This window comes from Phocoena sinus, chromosome X (assembly GCF_008692025.1).
Source record: "Phocoena sinus isolate mPhoSin1 chromosome X, mPhoSin1.pri, whole genome shotgun sequence".
In the NCBI taxonomy this organism is placed as follows: Eukaryota; Metazoa; Chordata; class Mammalia; order Artiodactyla; family Phocoenidae; genus Phocoena; species Phocoena sinus.
In genome coordinates, this window is record NC_045784.1 from 63,114,046 (window position 1) to 63,140,199 (window position 26,154).

The 26,154-nt window shown below is 36.3% G+C and overlaps 1 protein-coding gene across 1 annotated transcript; it reads right to left on the bottom strand.

The window, feature by feature from the left end:
- Nucleotides 1–220: 220 nt before the first annotated feature.
- Nucleotides 221–2,753, bottom strand: NAP1L2 (nucleosome assembly protein 1 like 2). Its single transcript, XM_032619815.1, has one exon. It carries the CDS (start codon nucleotides 2,376–2,378, stop codon nucleotides 990–992), a length of 1,389 nt encoding a protein of 462 aa, XP_032475706.1. The 5' UTR covers nucleotides 2,379–2,753; the 3' UTR covers nucleotides 221–989.
- Between the last annotated feature and the right edge of the window lie 23,401 nt (nucleotides 2,754–26,154).

Genomic DNA, 26,154 nt, shown 5'->3' on the forward strand with positions numbered 1-26,154 from the left:
TTCTTTGCCCCTCTAAGCAGAGTTTTAGTAAATTTGCAGGCATATATAAACACACAGAAAAAGAATAGTAGAAAATTAATCAAAACATAAGCAATGCTTATCTTCGGAGAATGGGTATATGGTTTTCAGTACTCCAATAAACATATTACTTTTACAATAAAAAAAGATCACTTTTATAACAAATCACTGAAATTTTTATTCATTTTATTTTGTGGTGAAGGAACATGAAAAATATTTTCAGAATGATAAAGTGATCACTTTCAATGAATGATTAAGTACTATAGGAAAAGAGAAATTATACACTGTAATTACAGTTTACACAATTACACAGAGCAATATGTGGCAATCTTTGGAGAATACTGTGATTAACACTTCACTGATAACCTCAATATGACTAAGTTTCATTATTTATCATGGTCACATAAAATACAAGAACTTATGAACAAGCTGTTATTAACAATAAATGTGGTTTTGCCTGAAATTCTTAACTATACACAGGCTTTTTCTTAAGCATTCAAGTTTTAAATTCTATTGCATTTTTATTGCAAATTGAAGCAGGCACAATAAAATTAAACCCACTAGCTAAAGTCCTAAGAAAACACAAATGCAAGAAACAAACAACAGGAAACGAACCTTGGGTTGGTTCCCCAAGATTTTCTTTTGGAATAAATATTGATCTCATTTAGCATTTCTGATAATATTCACAGCTACAGATTAATACCTACATGACAAAAGGACTTCAGAAGGATTAAACTACACATTATATTAATATGTCTTAAATCATTTACCACAGTAAATACTTTCTTGAAGATATTCTACTACTAAAATGCAAGGTCAAATGAATTACTATTTGAACTTCTCATATTTCTGAGACATATATTTTAACTGACACTACAAGAAAAATTAAGAACACAAGAATGTAATTAACTTCTTATAACTTGAGTAACTAGATCTAGGGCAATTAATTTCAGGGCCATGTACACTCTGCTTTAGCGATCAATGTCTTCTACTATTGCTTCAAGATTTTTGCAACAGGCTTTAACTTCCTCAATTGCAGCCATCCAATTATCGTAAATAATTTTGTCATAAATTTCATCATTAACTTCCCTAACTACCCCCTCCTGCTGAGATTCAAGTGCATCACCTGAGAAAAATAATACTGATCTTGGGATTATGTAAGTACGTAAATTGTGACCAAGTAGAAAATCATCATTTCCATCCTTTCCCTTTGAGTTGATTCCTTGAGTAAAGAAATTGAAGAATGAATCCTTGGGGAAATCTTCAGTCACAGTTCGGATTGTTCCCCAGATCCGGTGTTTCTGCTTTTTCTTGACTGTTTTCAAAGTGACATTCTTTCCTTCATTCCAATCTATTTTACAGCCTATGCAATACTCAATCGCGGTTCCCCTATAGGGATGGGGATCATAATATGCTAGCCTTGACTTCAGCACATAGGTCTTTGTCAACAGCTCATTTTTGAAATATTCATTTGGTTTGAAGTGAAATTCTAGCGTGAAACTGAGAGGTTCACCAGGATCTGAAAGCTTCACTTTAATATCTGTCAGGAGCTTCAGAATAGGCTCATCATATTTCTTAATCAAAGGAGTGAGTATGTCAACGTTTTTTAAGACAGTCAGCCAAAACTCAGGAATTCCTTTAGGATCCTCTTCTTTATTCTCATCTCCAGCTGCCTCGGTGTCGTCGTCATCATTGTCGTCGTCATCATCATCATCATCCTCTTCAATAGCATAATCATAATAATCTTCTTCACAACCGTCATCCTCATCTATGTAGTCATGTAGCAGGCCCTCCTCAATACCACACATCTCTTCCTCATCATACATCTCACCATCATAGTCCTCAAAGTCTGATTTATATTCACATTCCTCTTTTGTAGGTTCATAGATTGCATTGATTATCTGACGTCTTTTTTCCAATAAAGGTTGATACATTTCAGCAAACTTTCTTTCAATACCATGAAATTCCCTTAGGAATTTGGATTCTAGATTGGCCACTCTAGTTTGAAGCTTTTTGAGGGCTAACACACGGTATTTAACTTTCACAGGTAGACTTTCAACAAAGTCTGTATCTAAAAGATAACCGATAAGTCCTTTTGGACGGTCTGGGTCTGAGTCCTCATCAGCATCTTCACCTTTTTCCCCGCCATCCCCGGACCCAGCAGCAGCCTCTTCACCTCTTCCCCCTTCTTCCCCAGGCCCCGCGGCGGCTTCTTCACCGCGCTCCCCATCATCTCCAGGCCCAGCGGCGGCATCTTCACCGCGCTCCGGCTGTTCCCTGGGCCCCTCCATCATTACCTTATCACCAGCCTCTTCTTGACTGGATTCTAACAGTTCCTTGTGGTCGGCTGACTCGGCCATTTTTCAAAGGACCTCACACGCCTAAGGTGTCTACCGCCAAGATCAGGAGACCCGACCTCCGCAAGGAAAGACTCACCGGAATATCAGAAGCGGCGGTGGCTGGGGCAGAGGTGGAATGTGCGGTAGTGGTCGGACTGCGATACGGGAGCCGGGAGCGACTGTCGAGGCTGCTGCCAGGATGAAGACGGTGCTGAGGCTGTGAGAACCGGACAGAGGCAGCGGTGGCCGGGCTGGGGTGCAGAGAGTAGCAATGGCCGTGCAGAGAGTAGCAATGGCTGCAGTGACCGGTCCTGCAGGAGCAGGCCAGAGACTGCAGAGAGCCGCAGTGGGCTGATGTCCTCCGCAAGCAGCAGCTGCTGCAAGTAAAAACGGTGCCGCAATATGATTACGCAGCTGTCTCTTGGCTAGATTTTCTTGTTGCAAATAGCTTGCTGCGTCACACCCTCCCTCCCCCACGACTCTATTCTAATTTCATTTGCTGGGCTGACGTGATTGACAAACTATGAGCCAATAAATTAATAGATTTATCAAGTTTCTAACTCTGCTCACTTTCCCAGGTTCTCTAATATGGCTGATTCATCCACCTCCCACTCGTCCCACACCACCACCCAAGTTTTCTAGAAACCAGGTTTTATTAGTTTATCCTTTCAGTTTTCAACTAGTATTATATTTGTATAATTTCAAAAGAGTTAAGAGAAAGTAGTAACTAAAATGTTAGACAAGGCATTCACCCATCCTAAATCTGTCCCTTTGATTTTAGCCCTGGGCTCTGGGAAGGAGAGAGGTGGGGGGGGACTTATAAAAAGAGGTTAGAAGGGAAAACACTAAAAAATTTAGCAAATGCTGGTCTCAGGGTGGTGTAACTGCCAGTGATTTAAATATTCTATATTCTGGTTTTCTGTACTTTCCACAAGCTGTATGATAAGTGAGCAATAATTTGAGATTGGAAAATCCTCCTTACCGTTTCCTGGGGTAGGGAGTGGGGACAGGAAGGAGTTTAGATGGTTAGATGGAGGTTGGGTTAAAGAGGGCCTGTGATGAAGAGCCAAAATGCTGCATCCCACTATATAGCAAGTGAACACACAAGACTATAAACCAGTTGTCTAGCTTATAGTCAGTAACCCAGTCCTAATACTGACTTGCCTCTTCCTCTTTCTTGATGCTGGGTTTAAAGCCGTTGGGAATTTTTAAAAGAAATGCTCAAATGTAAATTAATATATATATTTAAATCTTAACATTTGCTTGACACATGTTATCGGAAATAATCTAAATCTCAGCATTAAAGACATGGTTAGATATATGTTAGAGTGTTCATAGGATGGAATACTATGCAATCATTTAAAATTTTCCTTTGGGTAGGAATCATTGGTGATGTTTACTTTGTCCATATTTCCAATGCTGATTATTTATTAATTGAACAATTAAAAATGTTTGACTGTCTTTTCCAGATTTGAACACTAATTTCTATCATGCTACTATCACAGAGATAAACACTGTTTACATACTGTTGTATTTCTTTACAGATTCTTTCAGTATGTAGGTAAAATTTTCTTTTTACTTAATCTCTCTGTACTGTTTATCATTACATTATTTACAAAATTCAATTTTCAGGCTCATGTATCAATCTGGGTAGTTCTATAGTTAAGACTCCTGCATTTCCGGTTTTCTTTTTCTGGTTCTGTAGTAGCAACATTCCTTGTAGTTTTCTGATAATAAATACAGTATATGCTTATTTTTTAAATTTTGGAAAAAAAGGAAATTTTTAGAGCATAGCTGAAATCACTACTAATCTCACAACCCTTAGAGAACTAATGTGAACATTTCGGTCCTTTTCTTTCTGACCTGTTTATATAAGTGTTGTGTTTAGGCTAGAGGTTTTTTTAAAGTAAAACTGGGATAGACTCATAAACTTTTCCTCTCATTAACATATTCCAATGTTTTTAGTTTCTAAAAATGTAATTTTAGAAGAAAATCCACTTATTTAAATATACTATGTAAACTAAACTATTAAAAGGCAAAGAGAAAGTATGTTCATCTAATTTTAAGATTGAAGAGTCCTTCATAGTCATACATGCAGCCACAGAAACCACAAAGGGAATGGTGTGATTTCATTACATGAAACAAAAGTATATGAAACCAAAAGCATAGACAATGAAAGAAAAAAAATAGATAAATTGGACTTCAAATTAGAAACATTTGTGTATTAAAGGATACTATCAAAAGAGTTAAAAGGCAACCCAGGGAATAGGAGAAAATACTTACAAGTCATATATCTGATAGAGGATTAACATAGAGAATATATTAAGGACTCCTACAACTCAACAACAACAGAAACCCAAATAACTCAATTAAAAAATTGGCAAGAGGGCTTCCCTGGTGGCGCAGTGGTTGAGAGTCTGCCTGCCGATGCAGGGGACACGGGTTCGTGCCCCGGTCTGGGAAGATCCCACATGCTGTGGAGCGGCTGGGCCCGTGAGCTATGGCCACTGAGCCTGCGTGTCCGGAGCCTGTGCTCCGCAGCGGGAGAGGCCACAGGAGTGAGAGGCCCGCGTAAGCCCGCGTACTGCAAAAAAAAAAAAAAAATTGGCAAGAGTCTTGAATAGACATTTCTACAAAGAAGAGATACAAATGACACATGAAAAAATGCTCAACATTATTAATTAGGGAAATGCAAATTGAAAAAACAATAAGATACTACCTCACATCCAATAGGCTAGCTATTATGAAAATAATAAAATAATGAAAACAAAAAATAACATGTCAGCGAAGATTTGGAGAAATTGGAAACTTTGTGTATTGCTGAGGAAGATAAAATGGTGTAGCAGCTGTGGAATGCAGTATGTCGGATCCTCAAAAAAAAATAAACAGAACTACCATATGATCCAGTAATTCCACTTCTGGGTATATACCCAAAAGAATTGAAAGCAGGGTCTCAGATATTTTTCCACCAATGTTCGTAGCAGCATTTTTCACAATAGCCAAAAGTTAGAAACAATTTACATGTCCCTTGACAGAGGAATAAACAAAATGTAGTATTTTTATAAATGGAATATTATTCAGCCTTTGAAAAGAATGAAACTCTGACACATGCTACAACATGGATTATTAACCTGGAAGACATTATGCTAAGTGAAATGATCCAGACACAAAAAGACAAATACTGTATAATTCCACTTATATGAGGTACATAGACTAGTCAAATTCATAGAGACAGAAGGTAGAATGGTGGTTGCCAGAGCCTAGGGGCAGGTGAAAATGGGCATTTTTATTTAATGGGTACAGAGTTTTAGTTCAGAAAAATGACAACATTCTGGATGGTGATGATAGTTGCACAGTAATGTGAATGTACTTAATGCCACTGAACTGTATAACTAAAAATGGTTAAAATAGTAAATTTTATGTTATGTATATTTTACCATAAAATGCTGAAAACAACAAACCAACAAACAAAAACATAAACAATAAGTAAAATGAGCACTAAGCAAAAATAGGTAAAATATGTATAATACACATATATATACAAAATAAATGATTACTACATAAAGAGAATTGAAATGCCTATAATTTTTAAAAAACTGAGTATTCCAAACTTTGACAAGTATGTAGAGAAACTGGAACTCTCAGATATTGCTACCAACAAATTGGTATTAAAAATGTTCATGTCATGTCAGCTTTATTTTTAAAATAACCTCATTGGGTCATATTTTGTATATCATGTAATGCACCCTTTTCAAGTGCATAATTCAATGATCTTAAACTTACCAACTTGTACAACGACCACCATGGATCAATTTCAGAACATGTTTATCATCCCAATATGATAGTTCATGAACATTTACTGTTAATTTCCATTATACTTCCTACTTCCATTATAGGCAATGTTAATACACTTTCTGTCTTTATAGCTTTATCTTTCTGAATATTTCATATAAGTGGAATCATACAATATGTAGTCTTGTGTGTCTGGCTTCTTACCCTGATAATAAAGATTTTGAGATTCATGTCATAGCATGTATCCATAGTTGGTTCCTTTTTATTGCTTAATAGGAATTAAGTGCATGGATATACCACACTAAGTTTACTTTTTCACCAACTGATAGACATATAGGCTGTTTCCAACTTTGACTGCTATGAATTATGCTACCATGAACATTTGTGTGCAAGTCTTTGTTTTTTATTTTAGCCATTGTGGTGAGTATGAAAAGGTATCCTGTTGTGGTTTAGTTTGTATTTCCCTAATGATTATTTTTTCATGTGCATATTAGCCATTCACATATATTTTGATATAACATCTTCAAATCTTTTACCCATTTTTATTGGTATGATTATCTTTTTATTATTGAGATATAAGAGTTCTATGCATTTTCTCCATACAAGTCCTTTATCTGATACGTGTTTTGCAATATTTTCCACCAGTATGCTGCACATACTTTTACACCTACTTAAGATGGTGTTTTTGAAGAGCAAGAGTTTTGAATTTTGATGAGATCCAATTTGTCATTTTTTAATGGACTGTGTTTTGGTGTCATAACTAAAAAAACCTATGCCTAACTCAAGGTCCTAGATTTTCTGCTATATTTTCTTCTAAAGGTTTTATAGTTTTAGCTCTTGTATTTAGGTCTGTGATCCATTTTGAGTTAATTTTTGCAGATGGTGTGAGTTCAAGGCCCTGGTTTAGCTTTCTGCATATGAATATCTATTTGTTACACCACCATTTGTTTAAAAAGCTATCTTTTCCTGAATAAATTGCCTTGGTACTTTTATCACAAATCAGTTGACCATTGTTATATAAATGGACCAAAGATGACCCCTGTATATCAGCCCCTACATTGTTTATTCATCATAGCAGGCTAGGACCCTTAGCTCAAAGCCCTTCAGAACCAAACTCAAATTCTCACACATCTAACTGCTTTAATTATACCTAAATAAGCATATTTTTGGTCATTTAGAGCTTGCCTGTTACCCTACAAAACTGCACCCAACATTTGCTAGCTAAAGATAAACTCTGTAGCTATAAAAGATCCTAAACTGCTGCCCTTTGGAGCTCTGATCCAAAGACTGCCCACCTTTCTGCTGAAGGACAGCGCCTAGACACTTAAGCCCCCTCTTTGATTTACCTCTCTCCCAGGAATTCCCTTACCCTCTTCACCCTCTGGGTTATGGCCCATTGAAAAGTCTGTATAAGGTCTTCTGCTGTGAGAAACTTACCCTTTCATGCAACCCTGGTCCAGACACCACTCAATAAAGCTTGTTGTACAATACTACCATCACCCTGTCTCCTTGTCTTTTCCTTGATCAGTCTCCAAATCCTCAAACTCACCACAACCATGAATATAAGGATTTGTTTCTGGATTTTCAATTCAGTTTCATCAATCTATATGTCTATCCTTATGCCAGTACCACAGTCTTGATTATGTAGCATTATATTAATTTCTTTATTCGGAAGTGAAAGTCTTCCATTGTTTTTCTTCTTTTTCCAAAAGAGTTTTGGCTATTCTGAGTCTTTTGCATTTCCATATAAATTTTAGTATCAGCTTGTTAATTTATAAAAAAAAAAAAAGCCTGGAATTCTGATTGGGATTGCCTTGAATCTATAGATCAATTTGGGAAGAATTGGGTATCTTAACAAGACTGAGTCTTCCAACCCATGAACAGGGAAATTCTCTCCATTTATTTGACTTCTCTAATTACTCTCAGCAATGTTTTGTAATCTTCAGTAAACAAATCTTGTACTTCCTTTGTTAAATGTAACCCTATATATTCTTTTATGATTAATTCATTGTAAAAGTTACTGTAATTGAATTTTTATTGTGCTAAAATATACATAACATAAAATTTATAATTTTAACCATTTTATAAGTGTACAATTCAGTTGCATTAAGTACATTCACACTGTTGTACAACCATCATCAGTATTCATTTCCAGAACCTAATCATCCCAAACTGAAACTCTGTACCCCTTAGGTTTAACTCTCCATTCCTCATTTCCCCCAGCTTCTGATAATCTCTATTACACTTTGTGTCTCCTTGAATTTGTGTATTTTAAGTTACCTTGTATAAGTGGAACCACACAATATTTGTCCTTTTGTATGTGGCTTATTTCACTTAGCATAATGAGTTCAAGTTTCATGCACGTTGTAGTATGTATCAAAACTTCATTCCTTTTTAAGGCTGGAAATATATATATATATATATATATATATATATATATACACACACACACACACGCACACACACTAGTGCCATCTAGTGACAATCTCATCTAGTGCCAATTTTGTTCAGAGACAGGTGTACATTGATAAGAATTTTATCTCTTAGAGTTTCTACCAAGTTCACAGCTGCTTCTTTACACAATTGACTGCCTCATAGTTGGTGAAAATAGGGTATCGAATAACAATAGCCAAAGCTCTGTTACATTTTGTCCTCCAGTAAATTTATAATGAGAAATCAATAGAAAGGAAGAACAAGTCTGGAATGGATTAATAATGATGGGAGGATTTACCACAAACTCAAATTCAGGGCGCTTCACTTGCACAGGTCCCTTCTAAAGCTCTGTCTGTTTATGATAAATTTATAGAATTTTTCTCAAAGAGTTCCCTCATCCCAGCTTATATAAGCTTTATGTTCCACAAAATCTAGATTCTTTCATGTTTCCCAGGGGAAACAGAAACACAAACTTCCCTGTCCTCTAAAGACTTTCAATCAAGTGGTGTTCCCTGGACACCAACAGTAAAAATCAGGGTACCAGACGTGTGTAAAACTCCCATCAGGGAGCTACAGGTGCTCTGAAGTGCAATAGAGGGACTGCACAAAGATGGTGCCTGCTGAGAACAACAACAACAAAGATGGTCTAAAGTAAAAATTAAAAAAAAGAAAGAAAGAAAGAAAGAAAAGAAAAGATGGTGCCCACTGACTTTAGGAAGGCAGAGGGAGAGCATGAAAATGGCACATACAAGCCTCTGTTCCTGGAGAGTATCCCAGTAGGTGCCTGCCCTTCAGCCAATGCTTTATGATAAGCAAATGAATCTCTTTCACATAAAGTCTGGGCACTTTTCAAGTGGCTGCTTTTGTGCTGGGTCCTGGGGTGAGTCCACTCATAAGCCTTTAAGAGCCATTTCTCAGCTTGCTAAAGCCCTTTATATCTCATGAACATGAGCTCCATTGGATTTCAAAGCTAGATGTTTTGAGGGCTTATTTCTCAGGTGCAGGTTTTAAAATTTGAGGTGCCTGATGTGGGTACAAGCTTTTTGTGCCTCAGGGAGAAGCTCTGGATTTGTTAGTTCCCTCCCAATAATGGGTCACCACACCAGGGGTGGAGTTTATGGTGAGACTGTGTCTCAGCCTCTCTTATCCACTTTAATGTGGCTTTTTTTCTCATTTGTCTGAAGTGAAAGAGTTAGCTAGTTTTTAGGTCTTTTCCAGAGAAAATTTTTCCATATGTAGCTGTAGATTCACTGTGTCCATGGTAGGAGACAAGTTCAGGATCTTCCTACTTCATCACTGATAAAAATTTTTTCACATACTGAGGTATGGGGAAGTTGTTTTGGCTTATATATGAGTTAACTTGAATTTTATGCTAACTAAAACAGCCTGTGTGTGGCCTATCAAACATACATTGTACATCTGCTTTAATTATTAAAGAAAAGGGGGCATTGACCAGAAGTAAAGAATGTCCATGTTAAAAATAAAGATTAAATGTTTCCCTTCCTGGGATGCCAATGCTGGTACCCTTTCAATGATAAGACTCCCTTCCCGGGTGCCAAGGCCATGTTGACTCATTGTGTAGGTGCGGATCTGTTGTGGGTGTGTGTTATTTTTAAAAAAACTTGAAGGAATGTATTCTTGACTTGTTTAATGTTCTTTGTCCTGACAAGATATAAAACTGTGCCTAAAACCATGCTCCTCCAGAGCAGTTCCTCAGAGTTATCTGAGACCCTGTCTTCTGGGATGTAACCCTCAGTTTGGCTCAAATAAAACTCTTTTATATTCCTATTATAGATTGTTTTTTGAGTATTTTCATCAACACCATCTTGAATCATCCCTTCCCATTTTTACTTCTGATTTTAGTTATTTGCATCTTCTTCCTTTTGTTCTTTGTCAGTCTAGCTTAAAGTTTGTCAGTATTATTGATATTTTCAAAGAATCAACTTTTGCTTTCTTTGATTTTCTCTGTTTTCATATTCTTTATTTTGTTTAGCTCTGCTCCTTTCTTCTTCTAGTTTTAGATTTTGTTTGTTCTTCTTTTTCTAGTTCCTTGAGGAGAAAACTTAGGTTATTTATTTGAAATCATTCTTCCTTTTAAATTTAAGCATGTACAGCTATATGTTTCCCTCTTAGAGCTGCTTTTGCTGCATCTCATAATTTTGATATGCTGTGTTCTTATAATCATTTGTCACTGTGTTTTCTAATTTCCCCCCACCCTTTTTTTTTTTTGCGGTACGTGGGCCTCTCACTGTTGTGGCCTCTCCCATTGCGGAGCACAGGTTCCGGACGTGCAGGCTCAGCGGCCATGGCTCATGGGCCCAGCTGCTCTGTGGCACGTGGGAGCCTCCCTGACTGGGCACGATCCCGTGTCCCCTGCATCGGCAGGTGGACTCCCAACCACTGCACCACCAGGGAAGCCCTAATTTCCCTTTTGATTTGTAAGAGTGTTTATTTCCACATATTTGTAAATTTTCCAGGTTTCTTCCTGTTATTGGTTCCTAACTTCATCTTGTTCTTTTAATTAACAGTTTTTCCCTCAGTATATTTCTTTTTTCTTGCACTTACTGTAAGCAGCAAGAAGAATCATGCTGAAGCTTCATCACTTTACCTGTAGATATCACCAGCTAAAATCCAAATCATCATTTACAAGTTCTTTTTACAAAAAGAATAACTTCAGAACACAATTCAGATAAGTTTCTGCCAGTATATAATATGAAATTCTTCGCCTCCAATTTCCATAACATGTTGCTCATCTCCATCTGAGTGTTTATCAGCAGTGCCTTAAAGTTCATATTTCTAGAAACAGTCTGTTCATGATGATTCAGGTATATCTAAGATGATATATTTTTCTCTACCATGCTCCACTTTTTCTGAGTTTTAGCAGTCATTAACATCTGTATTTCTACTAATAGTCTATTCAAGGCAATCTAGACTTTTTTAAAAACATGCTTCTCAAAAGTCTTCCAGACTCTAATTCCAAAGTCACTTCTACATTTGTAATTATTTGTTACAGCAGCACCTCTCTTCCAGGTACCAAAATATTATTAGTTTTCTGTTAAAAATATATACCATTAGTTTTAGTTTTTAGAAACATTTTACTTTCTATTAAACTGATAGTATTAAAATCACATTAGTTTTTCATTGCTATCGTAGCAAGTGACCACAAAACTAGTGACCTAAAACAAGACAAAATTATGTTTGTTATTCTGGTCATCAGAAATCTGAAATGGGTTTCACTGGGCTAAAGTCAAGGTCTCATCAGGATTGCATTCTTTCTGAGTGCTTCAGTGGAGACTTTGTTTTCTTATCTCTTATATCTTCTACATACTGCCTGCATTCCTTAGCTTATGGCACCTTCCTCTATCTTCAAAACCAGCTATTGCATCACTCTGATCTCTGCTTCTATTTTCTCATCTTTTCTGACTCTGGCCCTCTTCCTCCATCTTAAAAGTGCTTTTATGATTACATGGGGCTCATCTGGATAATGTAACTTAACATTACCATCTCAAGATCTTTAACTTAATCATTTTTGCAAAGTATATTTTGCCATGTAAGACAACATACTCACAGGATCCCGGAATTAGGATTTGGACATCTTTAATGGGGACATTTTTCTGCCTGTCACATAAACTTTCATCTCAGAAGCTAGGGGAAAAAAAAACAAAACAAATCCAAACATTTAGAATAAAAGAATAATAAAAGAAATAAATAAAATAGAAACAGACCCATAATAGAGACAATAAGCAAAGCCAATTTTGTTTATTGAAGAGATAGATGAAAGAAAATGTAGATACACATTACCAAAATCACATATGAAAAAATGAACACCTTATGAGTCTACTCTTATTGAAAATAAAATATTATGAATAGCTGTATGAAACTATATATATATATATATATATATATATCTAAGATTAAATGGATGGCATTATTGGAAAAATAACAAAAGAAAAAATAGTAATCTGAACATTCTTTGAAGAAATTGAATTCTTTTTTATACTTTATCTCATAAAAATTATTTCAAATACAGATGGCTTAACTAGTTAATTCTTCCGAATATTTAAAGAAGAAGATCTTTATTTAATAACTTTATACAAAATCTTTCAGAGAATATGTAATATCAAACAGTTCCCAGCTTGTTTTAGAAAAACAGCATAACTGTGATATGAAGACATGACTCAGTTACTACAAGAAAAGAATATTACAAGCCTATATAGATGCAAGATCCAAAAATTCTACAAAATAGAAGCTAATAACTTGCAGGGATATATGAAAAATACTATATTTCATAACTCACTAGTATTCAGTCCAAAAATGCAAGATTTCTTTAATCTTCAAAAATCATTGTAAATCACATAGAAGGAAAAAAATACAGAGAAAATATATTTGATAAAATGCAATACAGATGTATAATTTTTTTAATCTCAGAAAATTTGGAATAGAAGAGGATTCCATTAATAGAAGAACATATTCAAAAATCGTACATATGACAGAAATTTAATTGGGAAATATTTAATAACTTCCTTTTAGATTTCGGCACAAAGAAGAAATGTCCATCATCACTGCATTAATTCATTATTGCAATGGAGATCTTAGGCACTGCAATAAGCAGTGAAAGGTAATAAATGGTATGATTGTTATAAATGGGAAAAAGCTGTTACTTTTCACAGATGACAAAATTGTGTACATGTAAAGTCCAAATAATTATGCAAATTCATGTCAACTTAGGAAGAACCTTGAACCACAATCAGTGTGCAAAAATTAATTTTATCTTTATATTCTAACAGTAAGAAGTAAACACAATTGAAAAATATACTACTGGGCTCTAGCCAGAATAGAGTAGCCCCTATCTTCTCTAGTTCCCTCCCTTAACAATTCAAAAGCATAGATATTATAAAACATAAAATAGCCCTGAAGTGTAGAAAGAAGGTAATAGTCTGCTTCGGTACCTTGAAACTTTAGGAACTTGGTGAGTTGCCTGCGTCTTTATTTTGCCTTCCATTTACTGAATGGGGCATTGGAGAAAACTGCAACTCAGAATTATCGACAGACACAATAAATGGTGTTAGGGGGTCTCAACAAGGAACTGAACTTTCACTCCCTTCTTGGTGATAGTAAAGGATGCTTGGACTCACCCACCTGGGTGGTATCAGTGGGGCCAAGCAAGGAGCTGGGTTTCCATGCCCACCCAGCATTGATAAAACAGAATGAACAATGAAGGTCAGGGCTAGTCAGTACTTACATTTCCACACTAGTGTAGTGTCAGTGGGTCTCAGTAGAAAGCTGAACTCCCAACCCCACCAGACAGCAAAGGAGTGCTACTAGTCAACACACTGCTTTGCAACCCCTGGTGTCAGCAAGGCCCAGTGAGGAGCTAAACTCTTGTTTCCACCCAGAAGCAACAGGCAGTGTGAATTAGAACTCTGCTATTGCAGAGATAGTGTCAGCAGGTCCCAGCAAGGATCTGAACTTACATTCCCACCAACAGCAAACAGGTAGCACTGATTGGCACACTGCTTTCCCAACTCCTGGTTTCAGCAGGGCACAGTGGAAAGCTAAATTGCTACTCTTACCATGGAACACCAGGTGGTGTGAGGTGGTGCTAGTTGGCAGTCCACACGCCCACTTCAATGTCAGTGGAGCCCAGTGGGGAGCAGAATTTCCACCCTGACTTAGTAGTAATGAGGTGGCAAGGAGGCCAAAATGAGCTAGTGTAAAGCACTGTGTGTTGATGTCCTTCTTTTACAGGAGTAGTGTCAGTGAAGCTCAGTAGAAAATTCAACTTCCACCCTCACATGGAAACAACAAGGTGGTATGATGTGGAGCTGCTTGGCACTTTGCTTTTACACAGCCCTGGTGTCAGTAGGGACCAGCAGGAAGATGAAACCCACCTCCACCTGCTCACAAAGAGGTGGAATGAGGCAGTACAAGGTAATGTTAAACAACATACTGCTTTCCCCTTCTCTCATTTTGCACTTCCACATAGCAGCACCAAGACAGAAGGAGATGGTGTGAGGTGGTACTAGCTGGCATTTAATCTTCCTCTCCACTTATGTCAGCTAGGACAAGTGAGGAGATACCTTTCCACTCCCAACAACAATGGCTGAAGCAAGGCAGTAAGGTGTGCTAGTCAACACAGTACTTTCTCCCAATCTGTTGTCAGTGGTGCCTAGCAGAGAGTTAAACCTCCACTCCCATGAAGCTGCAATAAGGCAGTTCCAGTAAGTGATCTATTGTTTCCAAGGAGGTGTAAGTAAAGCTCAGAAGAAAGCTGAAGTTCTATTTTTACTCACCAGCAAAAAGGTGGTGTGTGAGTCTGTACTCTGCATTTGCAAGAGTGATGTCAGTGGGGCATAACACGGAGTTGAACATCCATCCCTATTTAGACATGTATTCCATACCTAAAACAGGGTGATTTCATGATTTTTAAAAAAGACTAAATAGAAACCAGAGTCACACAAAATAAAATTTAAAATGTTCAGGATACAATAAAAAAAATGACTCAGCATGCTAAAAAGCAAAACAAAACCAAATCCCCCAAAATTTACATAAGATGAGAAAATAAACAGCTACCAAAACTAGATCATTAAGGTGAAGGAATTTTCTGACAAGTACATTAAATCAGTGTTTCAACAAGCAATTATGAGTATTTTTGAAACAAATAAAAATATAGAAAATCTCAGGAAAGAAATACAATATATAAAAAGAACCAAAGGGAATTCTAGAAATGAAAAAATACAGTAACTTAAACTAAAGATCAATGAATGGAGTAAAAAATAGGATGGAAACAACAGATGAAAAAATCAGTAGGCTCAAAGAAAGATCAGTAGATTACCCAATCTGGACAATATACCAAAAATAAACTAAAAACAAAGACACAGGAACCATGGAAAAATAACAAAATGCATAACATTCATGTAATAAGAATCCCACAAGGAAAGAAGATTGTGAGGCTGAAAAATATTTGAAGAAATAATGGCTGAATATTTCCCAAATTTGATGATAGGCATAAACATACTGATTTAGGGAAATTAACAAATCCCAAATAGAAGAAATCCAAAGAAAGCAACCCAAGACACATAATAACCAAACTTATAAAAACTAAAGACAAAAAAAATCTCTGGAAAACAGCTAGAAAAACATGATGCATTACATAAAGGGAAACAACAATTACAAAGGTAGCAGACTTCCAACTTGAAACTGGATACCAGAAGAAAGTGGCAAAATATTTTGTAAGTGGAAAAATAACTGTATAGAATGCATCATGTCATAAAATTAACTTCCACAAATTTAAAAGTTTTGAACCCATACATAGTATGTTTTCTGATAATAATGGAATAAATGTACAAATAAATAATAAATATAACAGTAAAATCTCAACAACTTTTGAAATAAACAGCACAGTTCTAAATAATCACAGTTAAAAGGAAGACTCAAAGGAAATTTATAATCATGTGGTATTAAATGAAAAAAAATACTACATATCAACTTCTGTGCAATGACTGAAGTAATACCAAATTTATAGCACTGAATGCTTACATTAGATAAGAGTTGCAGCAAGAGAGGCAGAAAGGAACAAGGAAACTACAAAACAGCCAGAAAACAATAAGTTGCATTAGTAAATTCTTACCTATCAATTATTACTCTAAATGTAAATGAACTGAATTTACTGATCAAAAGGCATGGAATGACTAGATAGATTTTTTTTTAAAAAACCTAACAATATACTGACTATCAGAGACTTACTTCAGCTTCAACAAGGTGCATAAGCTCAAAATGAAGAGGTAGAAAAAATATTCCATGCAAATGAAAACAGAAAACAAGCAGGGGTAGCTATACTTGTATTACAAAAAAGAGACTTTAAATCAGAAATGTTAAGAGTCAAAGAAGGTCACTTCATAATGAAAATGTGGTCAATTCATCGAAAGATATAATCTTCAATAACAAATTAACAAACCAAATTCAACAGCACATTAAAAATATCATACAACATAAACAAGCAGTACTTATCCCTGGGATGCAGGGATGGTTCAGCATACACAAATTAATAAATGTGATCCACCACATAAACAAAATTGAAGGATAAAAAATAAGATCACCTCAATACATGCAGGAAAAGCATTTGACAAAATTCAACACTCTTTTGTGATAAAAATAAAGCAAATATTATAAATAAATAAATATTTACTGTATTTTTATTTATTTATTTTAAGAATATATATATATATATATGTATAACTAAATCGCTTGTTTTTTTGGCTTCAAGGGGTCTTAGTTGTGGCACATTGAGTCTTCGTTGAGGCATGCAGGGACTTTCAGTGTGGCACGGGCACTTTGTTGCGGTGTGCAGGCTCCAGAGAGCATGGACTCTGTAGTTTGTGGCACACGGGCTCTCTCACTGAGGTGCACGAGCTCAGTAGTTGTGGCGCACGGCTTAGTCGCCCCACAGCACATGGGATCTTAGTTCCCTGACCAGGGATCAAACACACATCCCCTGCATTGGAAGGCAGATTCATTACCACTGGACCACCAGGGAAGCCCCTTACTTTATTTATTTTTTACGTTATTTATTTACTCTCAGAAAATAAAATATAGAGGAACATAGTAAAGATCATATATGACAATCCCACAGCTGATGTCATATTCATGGTGGAAAACAGAAAGCTTTTCCTCAACGATCACAAACAAGACAAGGATGTCCACTTTCACCACTTCTATTAAGCATAGGACTAGAAGTCCTATACAGAGAAATTAGCAAGAAAAAGGTACAAAAGGTAACCAAATCAGGAAATAAAGTAAAACTTTCTCTGTTTACAAGACGATATGATACATATAGAAAACAATAAAGAGTCCACTAAAATAAAAGAAAACAAAACTGTTACAACTAATAAATTCAGTAAAGTTGCAGGATACAAAATCAATATGCATAAATCAGTATTGTTCCTATACATTAATGATGAACTATTTGAAAGAGAATTTAAGAAAATAATCCCATTTACAATAGCATCAAAAAATAAATTAATTAGGAATACGTTTAACCAAGGAGGTGAAAGGTCTATATGCTGAAAACTATAAAGTAGTAATGAAAGAAATTGAAGAAAACATGAATAAATGGAAAGATATCCTGTGTTCATGTACTGGAAGAATTAGAAGTAATATGGTTAAAATGTTCATACTATCCAAAGTGATCTACAGATTCAATGCTATATATGTTAAAATTCAATGGCATTTTTCACCTACATAGAAGAAAACAATCATAAAATTCATATGAAACCATAAAAGATACTGAATAGCTAAAGAAATCTTGAAGCAAAATGGGCAAAGCTGGAGGCATCACACTTCTGGAATTTAAACTATATTTCAAACTACATTAATAAAAACAGTGCTGTAGGCATAAAAACAGACACATAGATCAATGGAACAGAATAGAAGAACAAGGTATACATGTGTATATACAATCAATTAACTTTTGAGAAAGGCACAAAGAATACACAATAGGGAAAGAATAATCTCTTCAATAAATGGTGTTGAAGAATACTGATATCCATATGCAAAAGAAAAAAAATTGGACTCCTATCTTACACCATACACAAAAATCAACTTAAAATGAATTAAAGACTTGAATGTAAGACATGAAACCATAAAACCCTTAGAAGAAAACATAGGCAGTACACTCTTTGACATCATTCTTAGCAATATCTTTCTGGATATCTCTCCTCAGGCAAGAGAAACAAGAGCAAAAATAAACAAATGAGACTTCATCAAACTAAAAAGCATCTGTACAGCTAGGAAACCATCAAAAAGGGAAAAGGCAACCTATGGAACCAGAAAAAAGTATTTGCAAACCATATATCTGACAAGGGATTATATAAAAAATATATAAAGAATTCAGGAGGAGATTGGTTCAAGATGGCAGAGTAGAAGAACGTGAGCTCACCTCCTCTTGCAAGAGCACCAAAATCACAACTAATGGCTGAACAACCATTGACAGGAAGATGATGGTACCCACAAAAATAGATACCCCACATCCAAAGACAAAGGAGAAGCTGCAATGAGATGATAGGAAGGGCTCAATCATGATAAAATCAAATCCCATACCCACTGGGTGGGTGACCCACAAACTGGAGAACAAATATACCACAGAAGTTCTCCCACTGGAGTGAAGGTTCTGAGCCCCATGTCAGGCTCCCCAGCCTGGGGGTCCAGCAACAGGACTAAGAATCAGGACTAAGAATCTCCAGTGAATCTGACTTTGATTGCAGGACTTCCACAGGACTGGAGGAAACAGACACTCCACTCTTGGAAGGCACACACAAAGTCTTGTGCACACCAGGACCTGGGGAAAGGAGCAGTGACCCCATAGGAGACTGACCCAGAAATACCTACTACTGTTGGAGGGTTTCCTGCAGAGGCAGAGGGTGGCTGTGGCTCACTACAGGGACAAGGGCACAGGCAGCAGCAGTTCTTGGAAGTACCCACTGGTGTGAGTCTCCCAGAGGCAGCCACTAGCCCAAACATATAGCCTGTAGGTTGTAGTGCTGGGTCACCTCAGGCCAAACAACTAACAGGGAGGGGAAATAGTCCCACCCCTCAGCAGACAAGTGGATTAAAGTTTTACTGAGCACAGCCCTGCCCACCAGAGCAATACAAGGTTCTACCCACCACCAATCCCTCCCATCAGTAAGCTTGCACAAGCCTCTTGGATAGGATCATCCACCAGAGGGCAGAGAGCAGAAAAAGAAGAACTACAATCCTGAAGCCTGTAGAAGGAAAACCACAATCACAGAAAGTTAGACAAAATGAAAAGACAAAGGATTCTGTCCCAAATGAAGGAATAAGATAAAACCCCAGAAAAACAATTACATGAAGAGGAGGTAGGCACCTTTCCAGTAAATATTTCAGAATAATGACAGTGAAGATGATCCAGGATCTCAGAAAGAGAATGGAAGCAAAGATTGAGATGATCCAGGAAATGTTTAACAAAGACATAGAATAACTAAAGAACAAAAACAGAGCTGAACAATACAATAATGAAATACACTAGAAGGAATCAATAGCAGAATAACTGAGGTAGAAGAATGGAAAAGTGACCTGGAAGACAGAATGGTGGAAATCAATGCCATGGAACAGAATAAAGAAAGACGACTGAAAAGAAATGAAGACAACATGAGAGACCTCTGGGACAACATTAAACGTATCAACATTTGCATTATAGGGGTCCCAGAAGAAGAAGAGACAGAGAAAGGACCCAAGAAAAATTTTGAAGAGATACTAGTTGAAAACTTCTCAAACATGGGAAAGGAAGCAGTCAGCCAAGTCCAGGAAGCGCAGAGAGTCCCAGGCAGGATAAACCCAAGGAGTAACATGCTGAGACACATAGTTATCGAATTGACAAAAATTAAAGAAAAAGAGAAATTATTAAAAGCAACAAGTGAAAAATGACAAATAACATACAAGGGAACTCCTATTAGGTTATCAGCAGATTTCTCAGCAGAAACACTGCAAGCCAGAAGGGAGTGGTAAATATTTTTAAAGTGATGAAAGGAAAGACCCTATAACCAACACTACTCTAACCAGCAAGGCTCTCATTCAGATTTGATGGAGAGATCAAAGCATTTAAGACAAGCAAAAGCTAAGAGAATTCAGCACCACCTGACCAGCTTTGCAACAAGCACAAAGGAACTTCTCTAGGCTGGAAACACAACAGAAGAAAAAGACCTACAAAAACAAACACAAAACAATTAAGAAAATGAAAATAGTAACAATGCATATCAATAATTACCTTAAAGGTAAATGCATTAAATGAGCCAACCAAAAGAAATAGACTATCTGAGTAGATACAAAAACAAGACCTATATATATGCTGTCTCCAAGACACCCAACTCAAACGTAGGGACACACAGAGACTGAAAGTGAGGGGATGGAAAAAGATATTCCATGCAAATGGGCATAAAAAGAAAGCTGGAGTAGCAATAGTCATATCAGATAAAATAGACTTTAAAATAAAGAATGTTACAAGAGACAAAGAAGGACACTACATAATGATCAAGGGATCAATCCAAGAAGAAGATATAACAATTACAAATATATATGCACCCAACATAGGAGCACCTCACTACATAAGACAACTGCTAACAGCTATAAAAGACGAAATCGACAGCAACACAATAATAGTGGGGGAATTTAACACCTCACTTACACCAATGGACAGATCTTCCAGACAGAAAATTAATAAGGAAACAAAAGCCTTAAATGACATTTTAGACCAGAGAGACTTAATTGTTATTTACAGGACATTCCATCCCCAAACAACAGAATACATATTCTTCTCAAGTGCTCATGGAACATTCCCTAGGAGAGATCATATATTGGATCACAAATCAAACCATGGGGAAATTAAGAAAATTGAAATCGTATCAAGTATCTTTTCTGACCACAATGCTATGAGACTAGATATCAATTACAGGAAAAAATCGGTAAAAAATACAAACACATAGAGGCTAAACAATACACTACTTAATAACCAAGAGATCACTGAAGAAATCAAAGAGGAAATCTAAAAATACCTAGAGACAAATGAAAATGAAAGCGCAACAATCCAAAACCTATGGACTGCAGCAAAAGCAGTTCTAAGAGGGAAGCATATAGGAATAAAATACTACCTCAAGAAAAAGAAATATCTCAAATAAACAACCTAACCTTACACATAAAACAATAAGAGAAAGAAGAACAAAAAACACAAAAGTGAGCAGGAAGAAAGAAATCATAAAGATCAGATCAGTAATAAATGAATGCCAGACATTTCTGTGCATTAATTTTGTATCCTGCTACTTTACCAAATTCATTGATTAGCTCTAGTAGCTTTCTGGTAGCATCTTTAGGATTCTCTATGTAGAGTATCATGTCATCTGCAAAGAGTGACAGCTTTACTTCTTCTTTTCCGATTGGATCCTTTTTCTTTCTTTTTCTTCTCTGATTGCTGTGGCTAAAACTTCCAAAACTATGTTAAATAAGAGTGGTTAGACTAGGCAACCTTATCTTGTTCCTGATCTCAGTGGGAATGGTTTCAGTTTTTCACCATTCAGGACAATGTTAGCTGTGGGTTTGTTATATATGGCTTTTATTAGGTTGAGGAAAGTTCTCTCTATGCCTATTTTCAAACAACCCAATCAAAAATGGGCAGAAGACCTAAATAGACATTTCTCCAAAGAAGATATACAGATTGCTAACAAACACATGAAAGAATGCTCAACATCATTAATCATTAGAGAAATGCAAACCAAAACTAGAGTGAGATACCATCTCACACCAGTGAGAATGGCCATCATCAAAAAATCTAGAAGCAATAAATGCTGCAGAGGGTGTGGAGAAAAGGGAACACTCTTGCACTGTTGGTGAGAATGCAAACTGATACAGCCACTATGGAGAACAGTATGGAGGTTCCTTAAAAAAACTAAAAATAGAATTACCATATGACATAGCAAACCCACTACTGGCCATATACCCTGAGAAAAACATAATTCAAAAAGAGTCAAGTACCAAAATGTTCATTGCAGCTCTATTTACAATAGCCAGGACATGGAAGCAACCTAAGTGTCCATCAACAGATGAATTGATAAAGAAGATGTGGCATACATATACAGTAGAATATTATTCAGCCATAAAAATAAATGAAATTGAGCTATTTGTAATGAGATGGATGGACCTAGAGTCTGACATACAAAGTGAAGTAAGTCAGAAAGAGAAAAACAAATACAGTATGCTAACACATATACATGGAATCTAAGAAAAAAACAGTCCTGAAGAAAAAAGGGGTAAGACAGAAATAAAGACACAGACCTACTAGAGCATGGACTTGAGGATATGGGAAGGGGGAAGGGTAAGCTGTGACAAAGTGAGAGAGTGGAATGGACATATATACACTACAAAACGTAAAATAGATAGCTAGTGGGAAGTAGCCACATAGCACAGGGAGATCAGCTAGGTGGTTTGTGATCAACTACAGGAGTGGGATAGGGAGGGTGGAAGGGGATGAGAAGGAAGAGGGAAGAGATATGGGAACATATGTATAACTGATTCACTTTGTTATAAAGCAGAAACCAACACACCATTGTAAAGCAATTATACTCCAGTAAAGATATTTTTAAAAAGAAATAACTGAAAAAGAAATGAAGGAAACGATAGCAAAGATCAATAAAACTAAAAGCTGGTTCTTTGAGAAGATAAACAAAATTAATAAACCATTAGCCAGACTCATCAAGAAAAATGGGAAAAGACTCAAATCAATAGAATTAGAAATGAAAAAGGAGAAGTAACAACTGACACTGCAGAAATACAAAAGATTATGAGAGAGTTCTACAAGCAACTCTATGACAATAAAATGGACAACCTGGAAGAAATGGACAAATTCTTAGAAATGCAAAAGCTGCCAAGACTGAACTAGGAAGAAATAGAAAATATAAACAGACCAATCACAAGCACTGAATTTGAAACTGTGATTAAAAATCTTCCAACAAACAAAAGCTCAGGACCACATGGCTTCACAGGCGAATTCTATCAAACATTTAGAGAAGAGCTAACACCTATCCTTCTCAAACTCTTCCAAAATACAGCAGAGGGAGGAACACTCCCAAACTCATTCTATGAGGCCACCATCAGCCAGATGTCAAAAGCAGACAAAGATATCACAAAGAAAGTAAACTACAGGCCAATATCACTATTGAACATAGATGCAAAAATCCTCAACAAAATACGAGCAAACAGAATCCAAGAGCACAGTAAAAGGGTCATACTCCATGATCAGATGGGGTTTATTCCAGGAATGCAAGGATTCTTCAATATATGCAAATCAAACAATGTGATACACCACATTAACAAACTGAAGGAGAAAAACCGTGTGATCATCCCAATAGATGCAGTGAAAGCTTTTGACAAAATTCAACACCCATTTATGATAAACAACCTTCAGAAAGTAGGCATAGAGGAAACTTTCCTGAACATAATAAAGGCCATAAATGACAAACCCACAGCCAACATCATCCTCAATAGTGAAAAGCTGAAACTATTTCCACTAAGATCAGGAACAAGACAAGGTTGCCCATTCTCACCAATCTTATGCAAAATAGACTTGGAAGTTGTAGCCACAGCAATCAGAGAAGAAAAAGAAATAAAAGGAACCCAAATCGGAAAAGAAGTAAAGCTGTCACTGTTTGCAGATGACATGATACTATACATAGAGAATCCTAAAGATGTTACCAGAAAACTATTAGAACTAATCAATGAATTCGGTAAAGTAGCAGGGTACAAAATTAATGCACAGAAATCTGTGGCATTCCTATACACTAATGATGAAAATCTGAAAGTAAAATTAAGAAAACACTCACATTTACCATTGCAACAGAAAAATCAACTATCTAGGAATAATCCTACCTAAGGAGACAAAACACCTATATGCAGAAAATTATCAGACACTGATGAAATAAATTAAAGATGATACCAATAGATGGAGAGATATACCATGTTCTTGGATTTGAAGAATCAACATTGTGAAAATTACTCTACTACCCAAAGCAATGTACAAATTCAATGCAATCCCTATCAAACTTCCAAAGGCATTTTTTCACAGAACTAGAACAAAAAATTTCACAATTTGTATGGAAACACAAAAGTCCTCGAATAGCCAAAGCAATCTTGAGAATGAAAAACGGAGCTGGAGGAATCAGGCTCCCAGACGTCAGACTATACTACAAAGCTACAGTAATCAAGACAGTATGGTGCTGGCACAGAAACAGATATATAGATTCATGTAGCAGGATAGAAAGCGCAGAGATAAACCCACACATATATGGTCACCTTATGGTTGATAAAGGAGGCAAGAATCTACAGTGGAGAAAAGACAGCCTCTTCAATAATTGGTGCTGGGAAAACTGGACAGGTACATGTAAAAGAAAAAGATTAAAACACTCCCTAACACCAGACACAAAAATAAATTCAAAATGGATTAAAGACCTAAATATAAGGCCAGAAACTATCAAACTCTTACAGGAAAACATAGGCAGAACACCCTATGACATAAATCACAGCAAGATCCTTTTTAACCCACCTCCTAGAGAAATGGAAATAAAAACAAAAATAAACAAAAGGGACCTAATGAAACTTAAAAGCTTTTGCACAGCAAAGGAAACCATAAACATGACCAAAAGACAACCCTCAGAATGGTAGAAAATATATGCCAATGAAGCAACTGAAAAAAGATTAATCTCCAAAATTTACAAGCTGCTCATGCAGCTCAGTATCCAAAGAACAAACAACCCAATCCAAAAATAGACAGAAGAGCTAAATAGACATTTCTCCAAAGAAAATATACAGATTGCCAACAAACACATGAAAGAATGCTCAACTTCATTGATCATTAGAGAAATGCAAATGAAAACTACAATGAGATATCATCTCTCACTTGTCAGAATGGCCAGCATCAAAAATTCTAGAAACAATAAATGCTGGAGAGGGTGTGGATAAAAGGGAACACTCTTGCACTGCTGGTGGGAATGTGAATTGGTATAGCCACTATGGAGAACAGTATGGAGTTTCCTTAAAAACCTACAAATGGAACTACCATACAACCCAGCAATCCCACTACTGGGCATATACCCTGAGAAAACCTTAATTCAAAAAGAGTCATGTACCAAAATATTCATTGCAGTTCTATGTACAATAGCCAGGACATGGAAGCAACCTAAGTGTCCATCAACAGATGAATTGATAAAGAAGATGTAGCACATATATACAATGGAATATTACTCAGCCATAAAAAGAAAGACAATTGAGTTATTTGAGGTGAGGTGGATCGATCTAGAGTCGGTCATACAGAGTGAAGTAAGTCAGGAAGAGAAAAACAAATATCGTATGCTAACACATATATATGGAATCTAAGAAAAAAAAGTCATGAAGAACCTAGAGGTAAGACAGGAATAAAGACACAGACTTACTGGAGAATACACTTGAGGATATGGGGACAGGGAAAGGTAAGCTGTGACAAAGTGAGAAAGTGGCATGGACATATATACACTACCAAACGTAAAATAGATAGCTAGTGGAAAGAAGCCACATAGCACAGGGAAATCAGCTCAGTGCTTTGTGACCACCTAGCAGGGTGGGATAAGGAGGGTGTGAGGGAGGGAGACGCAAGAAGGAAGAGATATGGGAACATATGTATATGTACAACTGTTTCACTTTGTTATAAAGCAGAAACTAACACACCATTGTAAAGCAATTATACTCCAATAAAGGTGTTAATAAAAGAAAAGAAAAGAAAAGAAGAAATGAAGTTAAAAATATAAATGCTCAATAGAACTAAAAACTGGTTCTTGGAGAATATAAATGAAATTGATAAACCTTTAGCCAGACTCATCAAGAAAAAAAGGGAGAAGACTCAGATCAATAGAATTAGGAATGTAACATGAGAAGTAACAACTGACACTGCAGAAATACAAAGGATCGTGAGAGATTACTACAAGCAACTATATGCCAATAAAATGGACAACCTGGAAGAAATGGACAAATTCTCAGAAAA